Source organism: Fundulus heteroclitus, chromosome 19 (genome assembly GCF_011125445.2).
Source record: "Fundulus heteroclitus isolate FHET01 chromosome 19, MU-UCD_Fhet_4.1, whole genome shotgun sequence".
In the NCBI taxonomy this organism is placed as follows: domain Eukaryota; kingdom Metazoa; phylum Chordata; class Actinopteri; order Cyprinodontiformes; family Fundulidae; genus Fundulus; species Fundulus heteroclitus.
In genome coordinates, this window is record NC_046379.1 from 17,114,370 (window position 1) to 17,130,572 (window position 16,203).

At 42.0% G+C, this 16,203-nt stretch overlaps 1 protein-coding gene across 1 annotated transcript; it reads right to left on the minus strand.

The window, feature by feature from the left end:
- Positions 1–2,744: 2,744 nt before the first annotated feature.
- kcnk5a (potassium channel, subfamily K, member 5a) lies at positions 2,745–12,406 on the minus strand. Its single transcript, XM_012881866.3, has 6 exons — positions 12,088–12,406; positions 11,782–11,971; positions 7,602–7,713; positions 6,508–6,674; positions 6,252–6,420; positions 2,745–5,594 (listed from the first exon to the last, which is right to left on the minus strand). The coding sequence occupies exons 2-6, from the start codon at positions 11,965–11,967 to the stop codon at positions 4,633–4,635; spliced, it is 1,596 nt and encodes a 531-aa protein (XP_012737320.2). The 5' UTR covers positions 11,968–11,971; positions 12,088–12,406; the 3' UTR covers positions 2,745–4,632.
- Positions 12,407–16,203: the final 3,797 nt, after the last annotated feature.

Here is a 16,203-nt window from a genome sequence, read left to right on the forward strand (position 1 = left end):
AATCTTTGTAGTTTTTTATGGGGATTATATCCTAAAGACCAACACAACATAGTTCATAACTGTGAAATGGAAGGAACAGGGTGGAGGCTGCATCATGCTGTGGGATGCTTTTCTTTTGCATGGAAATCTAAGCTGGCAAGAGTGGATGTGAAATTCTCTCCATCAGATTTGAATGAGCCAGAGCTATTTAATAATAAACTAAGGGCAAAAAAACTCTAGCTGCAAAGCTGTTATAGATGTTCTAAAAGACTAAACAGAGAATCAGAAATACTTTAATAATCCCAGGGGGAAATTATTTTCGTTACACGCTCCAGATATACAAGGTATGGTGTACAATACAAATGCACGCCACACTTTTCAGATATTAGAGATCACACGCTTATTCACTTATTTTATTGTTATGACATTAGTTTTTTTTTTTCCATTCTTACTCATGAGAACAAAAGGGTATCCTGTTCTGGTTCTAAATATGAAAAGTGGCGTGCCAACATGAAGACATGGCATCCTGTCAGCCTCGGTGACTTATTTTAGACGACGATGGTTGCCAAACAAGGACTGTCTGATGTCTTTAGCAGTTACAACAAATGCTGCCAGAATCAGAGGAAACAGAGTTGTCCTGAACTATTTTAAAATGTAATGCCCTTTTTTTTTTTAGTTAATCAAGCCTATCTTTTAGGATATTGTGACAGAGTTATAAGGGGGCTTTGATTTCTTCAATTCAAGTCTCAAATCACGACCCCCACCACGGCAGGGGCTGTGTTGCTGCGGGCGTTTTCCTTTAAAATGAATTAAACTCTCCCTTTCAGTGTCTCCACATTCAAACATCACCAAATGACTAATCAATAACATGTGCCCGGTGGTGGAGAATAACCTCAAGCATGTCTCAGGGTAACTTGGAGAAGAACCGGAAACACCAGCATGTTATCAGTGCACGCCCACTTTACTCATGTAACACTGCAGGACTTGTTTGGAATGGGCTTGAGCAAACCTTTTGATACTCCAAAAAAAAAAAAAAAAGCTTTTCATAGGAATGCCTTCGAGATGCACAGAAAGGTGTTACCTTGGGTAAATATAAGTTGCCCAGATGGTTAAAATCAGAACAAATGTTCTGCGAACTGTTCTGTTAGCAGGTCAGTCCTAAGGCCTTGGAAAACCAGAGGCCCAGTCGAAACAAAGATCCGCGTCTGCTGAGCCCGCTGCGTCTCAAAACAAACGCAGCCTACGACCTTGCCAGTGTGTTTTCATTGGGACCAAAATATCAAGCTTGTTGATCTAGAAATCAACAAGATCAGACTGTTTTGAAATCACTTCTACTATTACTTGCAAGGGATGGATCCCTCAGATGATGTAACCATCGATTGAAATACAGATTGCCGATTGGTTCAGACTTTGAATGGGAATGTTGCGTTTTGTTAGATCTCATCCTCCTCCACCCACTGTGGTGGCATGCTCACCAAAGCCCAGTGAGTTATTTGAGTTGTGATCTCCTTTGTGTTAGTAATCTGGGTTCACCCATCGCTCCCTCCCAGCTGTTGTGTGAAGACTCGACAGTCGTTTGGGCGTCAGACCTCAAGCAAAGCTCTCCAATCTTTCTATTGCTACTGCTGTGTGGTGCTGGCGAGGTGGGCTGACCACAGGGGGCGCAAAATACTTTGGATGCATTTCCCTGTTATCTCAGCGGCAGTGCGGTTAGGTATCAGAAAACAGAATGAGGACTTTTAGCTTGTGAGAAAAAAAAAAACAAGCTTCAGGTACCTTAGGTTTTTAACATTTTCAAATTGTAATTATTTTAATGTTTATGCCCTGTTGATTAATTCCCCTTATCAGTAATGTAGATCAAGAGGTAGATTAAATTCAATATTTTTGGGTTTGTTTGTTTTTATTTAGTTGTGGTTCAAAAGCAACTAAATTCTGTCAAACTGACAAAATAAATAAAACTAAAAAGATTGTTGATTTTTTGTCATGCCATGATCTCGTCGAAGAAACATTTTGTGCAAAGTTGGTTCTGAAAAAATTAGGAAATGAGTGAATTTATGAAAAATAGTTCATTCCAAAAAAAAAAAAAAAAAGGTTAAAAAAATAAATAAAACAACTGGACTTCTGTTCTGAAGCTGAAGACGTTTCACTCCCCATCCAGGAAGCTTTCTCAATTCAAAATGTCTGGAGTAGAATAAAAGTTGTTTTATTTGTTAACCTATTTTGGATTGATCATAACCTGGATGACTTTCTTCACCAAATAGTTCATTGAGTAGATCCCTACCATAAAGATCCTTAAATCTAAATAGTTGTGGTGATCTGTACATTAAAATTGTTACAAGTCTGTAAAACAAGTAAATCTCAGTAAGCCTGGAGTCAATCTTGAAAATATCTACTTGAGTTTACCAAAATGGAGTCCCATTAAATTCCCCTTTCATTGAATAAGAATTTTTAAATATATCAAGACAATGTGACGTTTACTCCGATATGCTTCAAATTGTTTTCATATTGATTGCAGACGAAAACAAAAATTAAGAAGCTTTTCAAATTTGCCTTTCCAAAATCATCCTATTTTTCCAAAAAGATAAAGCCATAAAAAACAAAAACAAAACACGTATTTAGTGTCGTGCTGAGAGGAAGCATTTAGTGTCAATGCACTACATCTCTGGAAGCACCTGGTGAGGGTGATATGCAGCGATAGTTTTCCCACCACACAGGGTTTCAGATTATGGCTATCAGACTTAAAAACAAAACAAAAAAGACAGCAATTATTTGTTGAATGTTTATTTTACAATATACAGCTTCGTTGAAAATCATGTACAAACTTACAAATACAAATAATTTAACCATAAAAAAATACACACAGAACTACACAGGCAACCACATTGGAGTTTCACACACCACAGACAAATATCTGATCTTGGATATATCCTTTGAAATTCAGTCGGGAGCAGTACCTTGGTTGTATAACAAATGCTGCATAGACATCCTAGAGAACCAGTGAAGAGAGATTGCTGACATACGGGACAAAAAAAAAACAAAAACAAAAAAACAAAAAGACATATGTGGACCTGTGATGAAATTTATCACAAGAACAAATATAATTGCCACCAAGCGTGAAGAAAACAACAACTTTTCAGTGAGTTGTTGCAGAATACATTCAATAGATGTTCCATATTTTGAATCCTCTGCTTTGCAGTGGACTTAAGGCTGTTCACATAATAAGGCAGTGATTAGTCAGAATGTGCATTTGATGTGTTTACATGAAAAACAAAAGAAATCAACCCCTGAAATAAGACCACTTATTACGAGCATATTGTTCAACAAATTCTGCTTGAATGTAAGAAAGAACTTCTTAAGAAAAAAAAAAAAAAAAAAACCTCATGAAATTGTTGCTCTTTTACCATTCCAAGTAACACCATTTCTAATCTTTGTGCAAGACACTGTGTGCAAAAAGCCGCGGGATTAGCAAAAAAAAAAGAAAAAAAAAATATCTGTGTGCACTTTTTAAAAGTGAGACTGAAAACCGGAGGTTTCTGAGATCTGGGTTTTGTTCTTGCATGAAACGTTTGGAGAGCACCGATACGGAGGGACACACGTCAACAGATCATTGATTTGCCACGAGTTAACCTTCGCTGCCCGTCAACGGGCGCGCTTCATTCGTCGGGGCCGGTGCGAGCCCCCCCGAAGGCAAACAGGAGCAGGGAGGCCGTGTCCCCAGCGGGGCTGGCTTTGTGGCTGCTGGCGAGCTCCAGGCCAATATTTACATGACAAATACAATCAATTCAAGGACTGCTACCGCGACAGACCATAAGAATGCTGTTGCTGTGAAAGCTTTGGCTCCCCGTTTAGGATTACAAGCGCTGAAGTTGCAGAGCTGTCAGCTGGGATGCAGACGGCAGCAACGGCTAAAGCGAGTGACCAAAGAAGCTCAACTCAGCTTGCATTTTTCTTGCTATTCGTAATTTCCTGTCTCAGTAGGTGTAAGGGCTCAGGTGGAAGACATCACAGTTTGGTTGCTCCTAAAACGCCAATTTCCGACAAGACATCAAGAGCTTACCTTCACACACACACACACGAGACAGCAAAGAAACAATAAAAATCTGTCTTTCAACCCTTCTCCTTTTTAAGACAAAAGCTTGGCTCAGGTGGTAAAAAGCAAGTCTGCCCCGGAGTGGACTTTGATACACCCTGAGCTGACCGAAATTGTGCAATGGCAGACGCATAAACCCACGTGGCAACTCGACAAACGTCCTTCATTCCAATAAATATCATTAAAAAGCACCAATATGGTGAATAGAAATAGTCGAAAGAAACTATGGGAAAAAAAATAATAATAATCTAAACAATTCCCATGTATAACTTCAGCCTAGGAGCAGGAATAAAAACCATCCCTCATGAACAACTGCTGCTTGTTTGAATATCTAAGTAGAAACTTGTGACTGTTTTTCAAACCGTATAAAAAAAAAGAAAAAAGAAATCCATAAATAGAGCAAATGTCGACTCCTCATGAGGTCACAACTCTTTGTTGTCCGCTACTTGTGTCGGAGTTTGATCGTCCGTTTTGAAGGTTGATCTCAGCTCTAAAGTCCTTCAAAGTGTGACGAGATGTTTCACATGCGGTCGAGTCCGACGACGCCGTTCGGCTTCCGGGCCTCAGGATTCTGTGTTGTCTTCCTTGGCGTACTCCTCCACGAGCTTCTCGTACGAGTGGCCGTGCTCAGAGCAGTCGCTCGTAAAAACCGACTCGTCGCATTCCGACGTCTGATCCTCCTTGGAGTTTGTTTCGATGTTTTCGTCGCATGTTGTGATGGAGAGTTTGGCCCTGGAGTCGTCGTCGTCGCCCGCCTCGTCGTCGTCGTCCTCCAGCTCCTCCAGGTTGTTGCTCAGAAAGTTTTCTTCGTCGATGAAAGTTATGTTGGCGTTCTGGAAGGTGAGAGGGTGATACTCTTTAGAGTCCCACGTCCGTCGACCCCCCACCCCACAGTCTCCGGTGCCTCTGTTCTCTACGCCAATGTCCTTGTCGAGTTGGTTCTCGTACATTTGGTTTTGGTCTAGTTCTGGGTCACCCTCCACCTGGTCCTCTGTGAGCAGGAGACCATTATCCGAGCCTAGCAGGTAGTTCTTGGACTTCGAAAAGGCCACGGTGACCCGGTCGCTGAAACTGTAGCGTCTCTTCTGGCGCGGCGAACGGTCCAGGCTGAGGATGGTGTGACCGTTAAACGTCGGAGCGTCGTTGCAACTCTTGGAGCGATTTATGTCTTTGGCTTTCTTGTTGGAGTCGCCGGCGACGCAGCCGGTTCTTCCTTCGTTTTTGCTGCCAATCTGCTTGATCAGGTCGTTGTAGCCCTCCTTCTTCTTGGACAGGAAGCCGAAGATGTTCACGTCGTTGGGGGTGGGCGGCAAGCGGAGAGACGCTTTGTGAGACTCTTTGTAGTGCCGCATCTCTTCGAGAGAAAGCTTGCGCAGCTTGCGGCGTTTCTTCAAAGCCTTGTGGGCCTCGATCACCATTCGCACCTTCCAGTTGAAGAACAAAGACAGCCAGGCCAGGCCCAGATAGATCCATACTTCCACAAAGTAACGGTACAGAGTTGGATACTCTTTGTTTGGCTCCACACCTGCAGAGATACAGAAAATGTCGGGATTTCTTCGTCAGAAAAATGAAAGTTTTGCCAAGGGAAACTTAAAACTCCACAATCGTTTCAAGAATATTACAGTTCAGATTTAGGACCTACAACATTTGGAGAAAAACAAAACAAAAAAAAACACTATACATTTATTTGATAGCATACACAAGATGTTAAATGATATATAAAAACTCCTTTAACATAATTCAAAGTGGTTTAGCTTTAGCATGTGACCTGAGCCCATCAAGCTAGACGAACTTTAACACGTTCCTTTGCTAAAAATTAACTAAAATCACTTTCCCATTAGGAAGAAGCTAGCCGTAGACTTACTTTGAGACATTTGGAGTTTAATAGCCTGAACATACAAAATGCCAGTTTTAGGAGTACTTGGTTGGTAGTCTAATTCTCTGCATTACAGTGTATAAAGTTTTGCCACAGAACAGACAAATGCTGCCGGCTCAATAAGAAACAGCAATGGATGAAAGAAGCAGTCAATGACCAAATCTGTTAAATTTAGACATCACCGTTTGTAATTTAGATGTAGGCTTTACATTTAAGGTCTAATGTCAATATTATTACATTTAGCACTTTTTTTAAATATGGAAAATCAGAGTTTTTGTTATTTCTACTTAACAACTCTCCGCTTACCTGCAACCAAGTCCCCAAAACCGATTGTAGTCAAGGTGACAAATGAGAAGTACAACCCTTCGATGTACGTCCAGCCCTCCTGGGACATGAACACAAAAGGTGGAAGGACTAAATGGACCAGCACGCCCCAGAGGAGAAAAATCGCTGTGCAGGTAAACTGGGCTTTCCTCTGGAAAAGAAAACAAGTTCATATTTAGGTGTGTGAGGGGAATGCTTCCCAAAGTGGCAGAAAGAACCAAAACTAGAATCAACTTACCAATGAGAAGCCCTTTCTGGTTAGAAACTGTCCCAGGTGCTTGGCTCGGCCACCAAAGAACTTGCCCAGCTCACTGATCCATGTAAGACACAAAGGCACGCCAAAGAGGCCGTAGAAGATGCAAAACACCCGGCCATTTGAGGTTTTAGGGGCGATGTTTCCATATCCTAGAGAAAAAAAATTACAAAAAATGCTTAAAACAGGAGAGTAAACAGAAAGGTGGAAAAGTAGAGAGACAGAGCTTGTTCATCTAATGTTTTCTTAAAAAAAAAAAAAAAAAAAAAAAAAAAAAAAAGAGAACGCTAAAAATGTATTTATCTAGAGCCAAAAAAGGTCACAATTCTATAAATAAATGTACAGATCTGTTGGATTGCTTATAATCATTTTAATGAGTCAGTAATTTCTGAAATATATTAGTTAAATTATTTATTTAACGTAAAAGTCCATCAAATTTTCACTTTAAAATACTTTACATTTAATTGGTTAACCTGTGGTGAAAGTCTACAACAGACGATTACCGACCCATGAACCTACTGACTGTGATGGGAAACAGTATAAATTCAAAGTAGTGAAACCCTGAAACAATTATTTAATGACAGAAAATAAAAATAAACAGATGCTAAATATCTGGAAATTTAATGCAAAATGTAAGGATACTTTAAAGCATCTATAAAAATGCTATCGTCAGACCATAAAGTTACGAGTCTTGCGTGTTTTTGATGGCCGTCTCATTCCTCCTACAGTTTTTTAAAAATCTGTTCAAATTAGCTATATGTACTAGATTTTAGAGTCAATAATTATCTCTTAGGATTGCAAAGTTGTATCTATTATTTTTGTAATAATAAGCCCAATCTACCATAATTTAGTGTTCACAATGTACTTTCAACAGGTTCGATTTCTCAGTTGCGCCCCCTTGTGGAACTCTCCGTTAAAGGCTGCAATTGTGAACTCCCAACAGCCGACCCAGGTCGAAACAATCTTGACCCGGCCACAAAAAGCATTGGATGTTGATCCAGATGAATATCCCAAAATTAAAATCCATCGTTTATTCTATAGAAACAGCTCCGACTGAATGTTTTGATAACCACGCTCACCGATGGTGGTGATGACTGTAGCAGCAAAGATGACAGCGTTTGGCCAGTTCCAGTTGTTGAATGTCTTACTGCCAGTTATGGTGACTCCTTGGCCGGCAGCATCAGACACCACCTGAGAACGAACGAAATTATAAATACAATTAAAATAGATTGGAATGAGACTTTACAGGATTGGATTGAAACAAGACCGGTTGATCGACTTAATTTGAGATCATTTAAGCAGCCTCAACTCGAGTAAACAGACCAAACTGAATTTAAAAGGGGGAAGTCTAGTGTAAACACGTTTTCCTTCAGCACATCTTTCCTGTGAGACACCGAAGACGAATGCGTCTGAGCAGCACCGACTAGCAAAACTTGGATAGTTGTGAAAGAAGTAAAAAAATAAATAAAATAAAATAAGCCCTCTTAAAAACACCCCATGCATGTCATACATCCACAACCACAGTTTGAGGCGAACGGCTCCTAATCAATCATTCTTGACCATACACGTCCTGGAGCTGCCAAGACAAAAATGGACCCCCGCTCCTCTTGGGAGTAAGCAAAGACCGGACCGTGTGTTGGGACAATGCATTACCCTGGGCGCTCTCTCTCTATTTCTCTCTCGGCTGGCGAACTGGCACTTACGGAAATGAGCACACATTTCCGTAAGCACCGCAAGCAAAACGCACATAAGCGCCAACACGCTGGAAGATGCTTGCCTCTTTAATAATAACAGGTCTGTGACAGCTCTGCTCTGTAATTACCAAACAAAAGAGGGGGTGGTGGGGGGGGGGGGGGGACTGGGTTCTTTGGTTTGAAAGACAAGGCTCTTGAGTTGGACTGTTGAGGCTTCGTGTTGGCCATGTTTTTGTTGAGGCCGAGTCTGGAAATGAATGACAACTCGAGGGATCTGCGTGTCAGAGCGCCAATGTTTGAATAAAAAAGAAAAGAAAAAAAAAAAAAAAGGAAAAAGGGAAAGCTTCAATTTGACACCAGGTAACCTTACACGTCGCGCGGCGACGATCACAGACACAACGTGAAAGAGAATCCTGGACTCTGAGTGTTGGAGAGCAGGTTACCTTATATAAACAAGGAGCTAGAGTAAACAGCGATCTGTGTAATGTCGTTTGACCTTAAAGTGTTCCAGTTTTAGTATAAATAGATAAAAAAAATAAAAAAAATCTTGCTGAAGCGGAGCCTAACACAGCTGCGAAACTTAAAACAACTCTAAGTGCTCCACGGTACAGATCCAACACCATGTCGCCTACACCGTGCGTTCTTCATCAGTTGTTTTCGAGGCTTTTTGTAGCTTTTAGGGCGTTTATTTGTCTTAGGGGTGCTGCGTGTTCTGGAGTAATGAAGATTTTTTTATTTTTTTTATTATTTGGGTGTCCCGCTCGCAGCGGGTCCGCAGCACTTCAAAGAACCCGCGAGCTGACCCCGAGTTGCATAAGCTGGACGAATGGCGGCGGGGGGGAAGTTCCTCTCCATGACTCAACAGCCAGGGGTTCAAAGGACCAGCGAGAGGTCAAGTCATTGCCTCCTGAAGAGAGGAAAACATCCACACACTTTTCTAGTCTTGTTGTGCTGCCGAGGGGGAGGGGGGGGGGGGGATGATGTCTCCATGTGACCGCTCACTGGACAAAAAAAAGAAAATATTCAGTCCGTCTCCTCAGGGTTCTCCCGATTTCCTCTGCAGATTGCTATCCTGTGATGCAGACAGCTGAGCAATCATCCTCTGCCGCCTTCTGATAACTTAAAAAACAGTTGGCAGTTGGTTGGGGGGGGGGGGGGGGGGGAGAGACAACCAACGGTTATCAAGACAGCTGGTTGCAGAGCGTGGCGCTCCAGTCGCTTAGTATTTTTCCACTTCCAAACGCGGCGCGGCAGCAGCAGCTGCGGCTTCTAAGATTTGCGAGAGTTACAAACAAAAGAGGGGTCGCCTAAGCTCCTTCATGTCAACGCAAATTAATTCCTGTAATTGGGTTGTAAAACGGCATCGGAGTGTGCGCGCCAGTCGCAGCTCTGACACTTAACAACAACCAGGGCCACGGCTTCATAAATCATTTTAAAAACAAGCCTTCAGATCTTTTTATTTGATAACATAAAAGAAGAAAGCTGTCAGTGAAAGGATTTAAAAATAAAATAAAAATAAAACATCTGTTCAGCAGTGGGTAGTTGCTTTAAATCATAGTACTGGTTTACAATCTTCAACGTCTTTTTATTATGATCAACGCGTTCACTGAACTTCATCTAATCACTATGAAATCTTTCCCGAGGTTTGAATGAAGAATTTTGACGCCGGCTGACAGGATTAAGTGGACACACCCCCCCTGGGAGAGCTTTAGTAAAAGAGAAGGGATTGTTGTTAGCATCTCCTTTTATTTCTTACACGCCAAATGAGGAAGGATGACTTTTCCCTGTTTGAGATCAGCAACTCCAGAGAGCAGCCAGGTCACAAGACAAAGAGACAGTTTCTTCCTGAAAACGCCGCGCCGCTTCGTCCCCATCTGACCCCTTTCCCCCTGATGTTTCGACAAAAAACGCGCCTTCCAGCTGTAAGCCTCCTCATCCTTTCTAAAGGCGCTTGTTTTTGCGGCCTGTGTGAAAAAAAAAAAAAAAAAAAACACACACAAACGACAACAATGATGCCTCTGCTTGACACTCAGGAGGGTTCAGTCCTCTACCTGCAGGAGAGATAACACCCCTGGCCGGCACCACCCTGGCTGCGCCTCATAAACGCCTCTCAAGCACCAGCGCTCACGGCCTGTAAAACCCAATCCCAACTGTGGCCACTTCAAGGATGCCTGCGGTTAATAGCAAACTCCTTGTTAATAAAAACGGAGAGCACTGACTTTTTACGAGCACGTCGCCTTCCTTGTTTTTTTTTTTGACCGCGCACGAACTTTCCATCGTGGAGATTTTACAATCTTCTCTGCTCCATTAGAGGAATTCGCCAGGTCTACCTGAAAGCAGCTCCTCCCTGCAGCAGCAGCAGGTGTTTTTTGGGCGAACCAAAAAGGGGGGGGGCGAAGCGCCTGACGTGTAACGCGATATGATCTCTGCAGCGTGCCGGGAAGTTGCTCACCACAGCGGTACGGTTTTATGTAATCCTTTTTTTTTTTCTTCTTCTATTTTTCCACCCCTGCATTAGCAGGAAGTGTTTCACTTTGCGTCTTCTTTTGGATGACTTGCACAACCAAAAAAAAAAAAAAAAGGGGACAGAAAACTCTCGCCAGCAGATCGCTTGGCTGAATTCATTTCACCAGCAGATTGGCTGTGAATAGATGGGGGGAGGTTCATGGGCATATCCCCTTTCAGTCCCCACCACCACAGCACAAAGAGGAAAGACAGAAGGGGGGGATGGGGGGATGGGGGGATAATACCCCCCCCCCCCACATCCCCTAAAACTAAAGGGGGACAGGTTCAGACATGCCTCTGAGAATGGAAAATGAGGGAGAAGGGCAGCCGCTTGCATTGAACTGATACAAAAAAGTTAAGGTGCTGCAGTCAGACCGCCTTGAGAGGTCATCTCAGACATGTTGGAAATAAGAGATTCTTATCATGCGCCAGCATCTGAGATGAGCGTAAAGATTTTGAAAGAAAAGCAAACATAAAAAAAAAGTGTCATGTGGCAAAAAGCATGTAGAGAATCACATGAGTGCTGACTTTGTATGTTCATTCACTGCCGCCTTGCAAGGCTTCAGTGACCGAGGGCACTAAAACCCAAAACTAAAAAAAAAAAAACTGTGACAAGAAGAAGTGGGGGAGCGGAAACCCCACTGGATTCTCTGCAGCTGTTACAACAATGACGCCTCCAAAAAAAAAAAAAAAAGGACAGAAAGAAAGAAAGAAAGAAAGAAAAAGAAAATTTGCATCAGCTATCTGAGAGCTGCGTGTCATAAAATGACTTATCGTTCAAGCCAAGGGGAGATAAGAGTGTCTATAAAGTTTAGTGCTGGAGAGAATTTAGGCCTTGAGGCGCCTCCTTGGGAGGGTGTGTTGACCCTCAGCCTTGCACCGGCTTCATTCCTCGGCAGCTCTGCTGACTTCCAGTGAAAGCTTTACGAACCGGCTGAGACCCATCATGTGTCAGCCTCCTCTCTCTCTTTGACAGCAAAGCACAGCCATTCATTTTGCAACCGCGCAGAGACGAGCAACAAAACAGCTTCGCCTCTGACCACCAATGTCAAGAACATACCTCTAATATTCGGTCCAGGTCCCCTTTAGACAGGCAGGGGTAGTCCTCAAGTATTTTCTCCTTCTGCTCCCTGTACTGCTTCACCGCCTGCTTCCAGTTGGGCTCCTCCAGGACCTGGAATATCGCTGCCCCAATGGAGAGGTAGAAGATGATGGCAGAAGTCAGCAAGGGGCCTTTATCGACCATACTTCTGTGCAGGAGAGCGGAGCAAACACAAGAGGATGAGAGGTGGGGGGATGACAAACAAAATTGCCGCCGCTATGCGAAGCTCATGCTCAGAAACTCTTAATAAAAGTTGAAGCTCACGAGTGGTTCTCCTTCGTTGCGACGGAGCTGGGAGCATGCAGAGGAGCGCGCGGCAGCTGGCAGCATCGGGCTCGAGACAGACTCGCGGACAGCGGAGTGGTTGGCGAGGAGGAGGAAAGAAAAGGGTTTTAAAAAGCCGGACCGAGCGCGCGTGCCAACTCCTCCACTTGTTGCAGTATGTTCCCACGTGCGCATCCGGCGGCCAACTGCGAACTAAAAGTGGAGCGCAGCGCAGTTTGGAGTGGCGGAGACCCGCCCCAAGCCGAGGGAGGGCGAGCTGCTCCTGCTCCTGCTGCCGCTGCTGCTGCTCTGTAAAGTTTGGCCACAGGTGCACAACTCCCAGAGTCAACAAAACACTCTTTAGGTCCACGTCACTCCTGTACGCTGCATCATAACAAACACGAAACACCTAAAACTTGAATGAATTCAGAGCAAACACAAGTGGGTGAATTTAGATTAAAAACAATCTGAAAGTTTTTCAAGCTATATTATGATAGCCTATATTTATTTTAATGTTGTAGTATGTTATTGCTCTAATAAAAGAATACATCGCGCAAAACAGTATAAGGCTACCAATAATCTGAACCAGGGATCACCAACCTTTTGAAACTGAGAGCTGCTTCATACTGTGTCAAATGAAGAGCTACCTGTACTGACTTTTGAGTCAGAGCTCATCTTAACTTTATGTAACATGAACATGTTTTTATTTTTAAATCTATGTAAATACAAGTATGATTAACAAGGAAGAGCAACTGAATAAAATAACATTTTAGATGCAGCTCACTGGAGGGTTGTGCTATTTTTTTGAACAGGCTTGAGGGCACCACATGTAGTCCTTGGGGGCTACCAGGTGCCTACAGGCACCATTTTGGACTAATATGACTGTATTTACAATACTAGAAATTAAGCCACCGCCTGGCTTTGGCCACACATCATATTGAGTGGGGCCAGCCCGGGTTTTCGCGGCCCTACTCAAGAGCAGGGTCAAACCGAGGGGACTCCAGCAGAGTTTTGAGGCGAACACTCTGCCTTTCAGTGATTGGCCAAGGGATGAGGAAAAATGAGAGGGCTTTCTTTGAGGATGTCCAGAAAAACTGAAGAGTAACAATATTGATATTATGGACCATCAACGACCCATATTATGGGTCATCAACCATGAACGGAGTGGGTCAAACCGAAATATTTTACTATTTACAAACCATGGACCACGCCCGAAGGAAACAAAAAGCAGGACATTTCAGCTTTCTATACGCAGGCACGCTGTATCAGATCTCTCATTTTACACTCACTGAAAGCTGATAAGTGTTGCCTCTGAGGAGTGTCCATAAATCCACCATAGCTGCTGCCTGCCTTTCAGACTCGGAGCATCCTGGGGTAGCAGCGGGCTGCTTTCACAGAGCTGCCCGCTGACAGCAGCCCACAGCCGGGGAGTCCCCGGTCCTTTGACCAAAGATATCCCAGAGCAAAATCAAATTAATAAAAAAAAATGTTATTGCAGTTAAAAATCTTTTGCGCTATTAACGTATTCTTGTCGTTCCCGCCATGGCTGAGGCAAAAATGTCAGCCATGGCCAAAACAAGGTGTGTGACAAGCCACGATTCTCTACCTTCTCAAAATGTGTATATTTTTCTGCTGTTCATATCTACTTCTGGTATTTCCTAACAATTGCCACATGTTGTATGACATTTTATTATTTCATTTACTTAGTTTTGCATTTCTGGTCTGATTGTTGACTGTTGTTAGCATGCAGATGTTTCATCTACTTTAAAGCAGTTTGCGTTACTTTTGATTGTATGAAAAATCTTCTATAAATAGCATTTGATTACTTGATTGATTGTTTGTTGAATGAATGAACGACTATGGGTCCAATCTTTTAAAAGAATTTGTACGTCTTTCTTAATATTGTGTTTATGATGCAATGAAAAGTCTATACTTTGTGTTTACATTTGCACCAGAAAAGTCATGCTCACACTAGAATGCGTGCAAATAATTTTAATTCAGGTTTGCAAGTGTTCTCTGGAGCTATTTTGTTAATATGCTGGTAAAGATTCTCAGTCATCCAGGTCATGGTCATTCCAAAAAAAGTAAAAAACAAAGCAACTGAACTTGTTTTCCGTAGTTGAAGACGTTTCGCTTCCTCTCCAGGAAGCTTTCTCAATTGAAAAAGTCTGGAGTAATGTGGAGTAACAAGCTTTATACCATTGCCCAACAAAGGCTTTGCAATGGCTTAGATAACATGCAAATTCAATCGATATTGTTTTGTTATTTTGTTAAATTACTGAAATGAGACACAGGTATACATCCATGAGTGGAAAGCAGCAAGAACAGAAAAATGAGCATGTTTGCATATAAATATTAAGGCTCTTTGTTTGCTATGTAAGATCCCGGACCTGATCAAACCTTACTAAGACATGAAACTGGGAAACTAATGCACATATACACACACCCAAAAAAAAATGCTTGCTGAACAAATGATTTTCTACTCTCTTATTACAACTTTACTAAAATTTATTTTCTAGGTGTGAATATTTAAAATTAGCTCTCCTTTTGCAGACGTCTGCATTCCTGCAATTTTTTAACTTCGCACGTCTACACATGTAAACATATTTACCAAAACATGTAGCAGTTTTGTCTGCAGTCTTGTCATGGACCAAAAAACCTCCGACAAATCTAAACCTGGACGATGAGACAACGGGAAAAATACAACTTCTTCAATAATGTAGACAATTACTCCTCCACATCTCTTTGTTACAGACTTTTAGCAAATTATCCTGAGGGTTGCTTTTAGATGTTAGCTGTAGTGAGGAGTCAGAAGAGGTTTAAATTTAGTGAAGTGTTCCCATTTCCATTTGTTCATTTTAATTAGGTGAAAGTTCGTGACTTCTGGAGGCTTTAACGGTTGACATTTCAAAGAATTACACCTCAGAGAAGGATCCTTGGAAATGCAGGAGCAGAACTTCAAGAACCTGTCTGGCATGTTGAGCGTTATGGGTGGCTCGTTGTTTGGAAAGCGTGCTGGTCCCCTGGTGTGCATCAGCCTGGCCTGAATGAGTTGCTGAAAGACAAGCAGCTGAGAACACACACTGTTATGATGAGGTGCTAAATTTAACACATTTAACACTTTTCGTGGATGAAATAAAAGAACCAGAAATGTGGATTGGTAAACAAGTGGAATTCAAGAACTTCAAAGAGGACGATAAAGTTCAGCTTTCTAAAATAGTATTTGTGTTTTGTGCTACACAGTCACGGGTGCTGTGGGATTTTAAAAGGGCTACTTTGAGACTCAGCATGCATGGCAATAGAAAATTAAATGTTGATTAGTAGTCTATTTCCCTACAGCAGTTAAAAACCTTTTTTTATGCTCAGGTAAGCACAAGTTATGTTGGAACTCTGTTAATCTTTAGATAGTTGCACACATTTACACAGGTCCTGGCAGAAGTATTTATAAACCTTGTAGGTTTTCATATCTTTTTTACAAACTGAAACTAAAATGTATTTTATTGGAGCTTTACTCAACAGAAGAGAAAGTAGCAGATAAGTGTGAATTGGAGCAAGTCTGATAAAGGATATATATATATTTATTTTTTAATTATTATTATTATTTTTACATCTGACAAGTCTTTGTTTTCACCCCACTAAATTAAATCCAGTACAACCAGCTGTCCTGTGAAGACCTCAGAGGTTTGTTAGCGAACAAATACTGAGAGAGTATGGCCCAACCGCAAACCTAGCAAGGCACGGTTCATAGTTCAGCTGGGCGAATCTGCTGACAGGGCAACTTTTAGTCATACAAATCCATGTCCAAAAATCTGACCTTCATGAAAAAGTGACAAGAAGAAAGAGAGGAAGTTCAGTTTGCAGCTTGCAACAAGTCACGTAGAGAACACAGCAAAGAAATGTGAAATAAAGTGCTCTGGCAAGATGAAAGCAAAAGTGAACATTTTGACTACATGCACAATGCTGGGTGCAACATTTTGCACTATTCTAATCTAATATAGAATTTGGGACAAGAGATCCAAACTGATGTTTACAGATGCTCTCTATTAAATGAGACTGAGCTGAAATTAAGCTGCAAAGAAAACGATGGGCAGGGATTTTAGTCTTTCAGTGCCCATT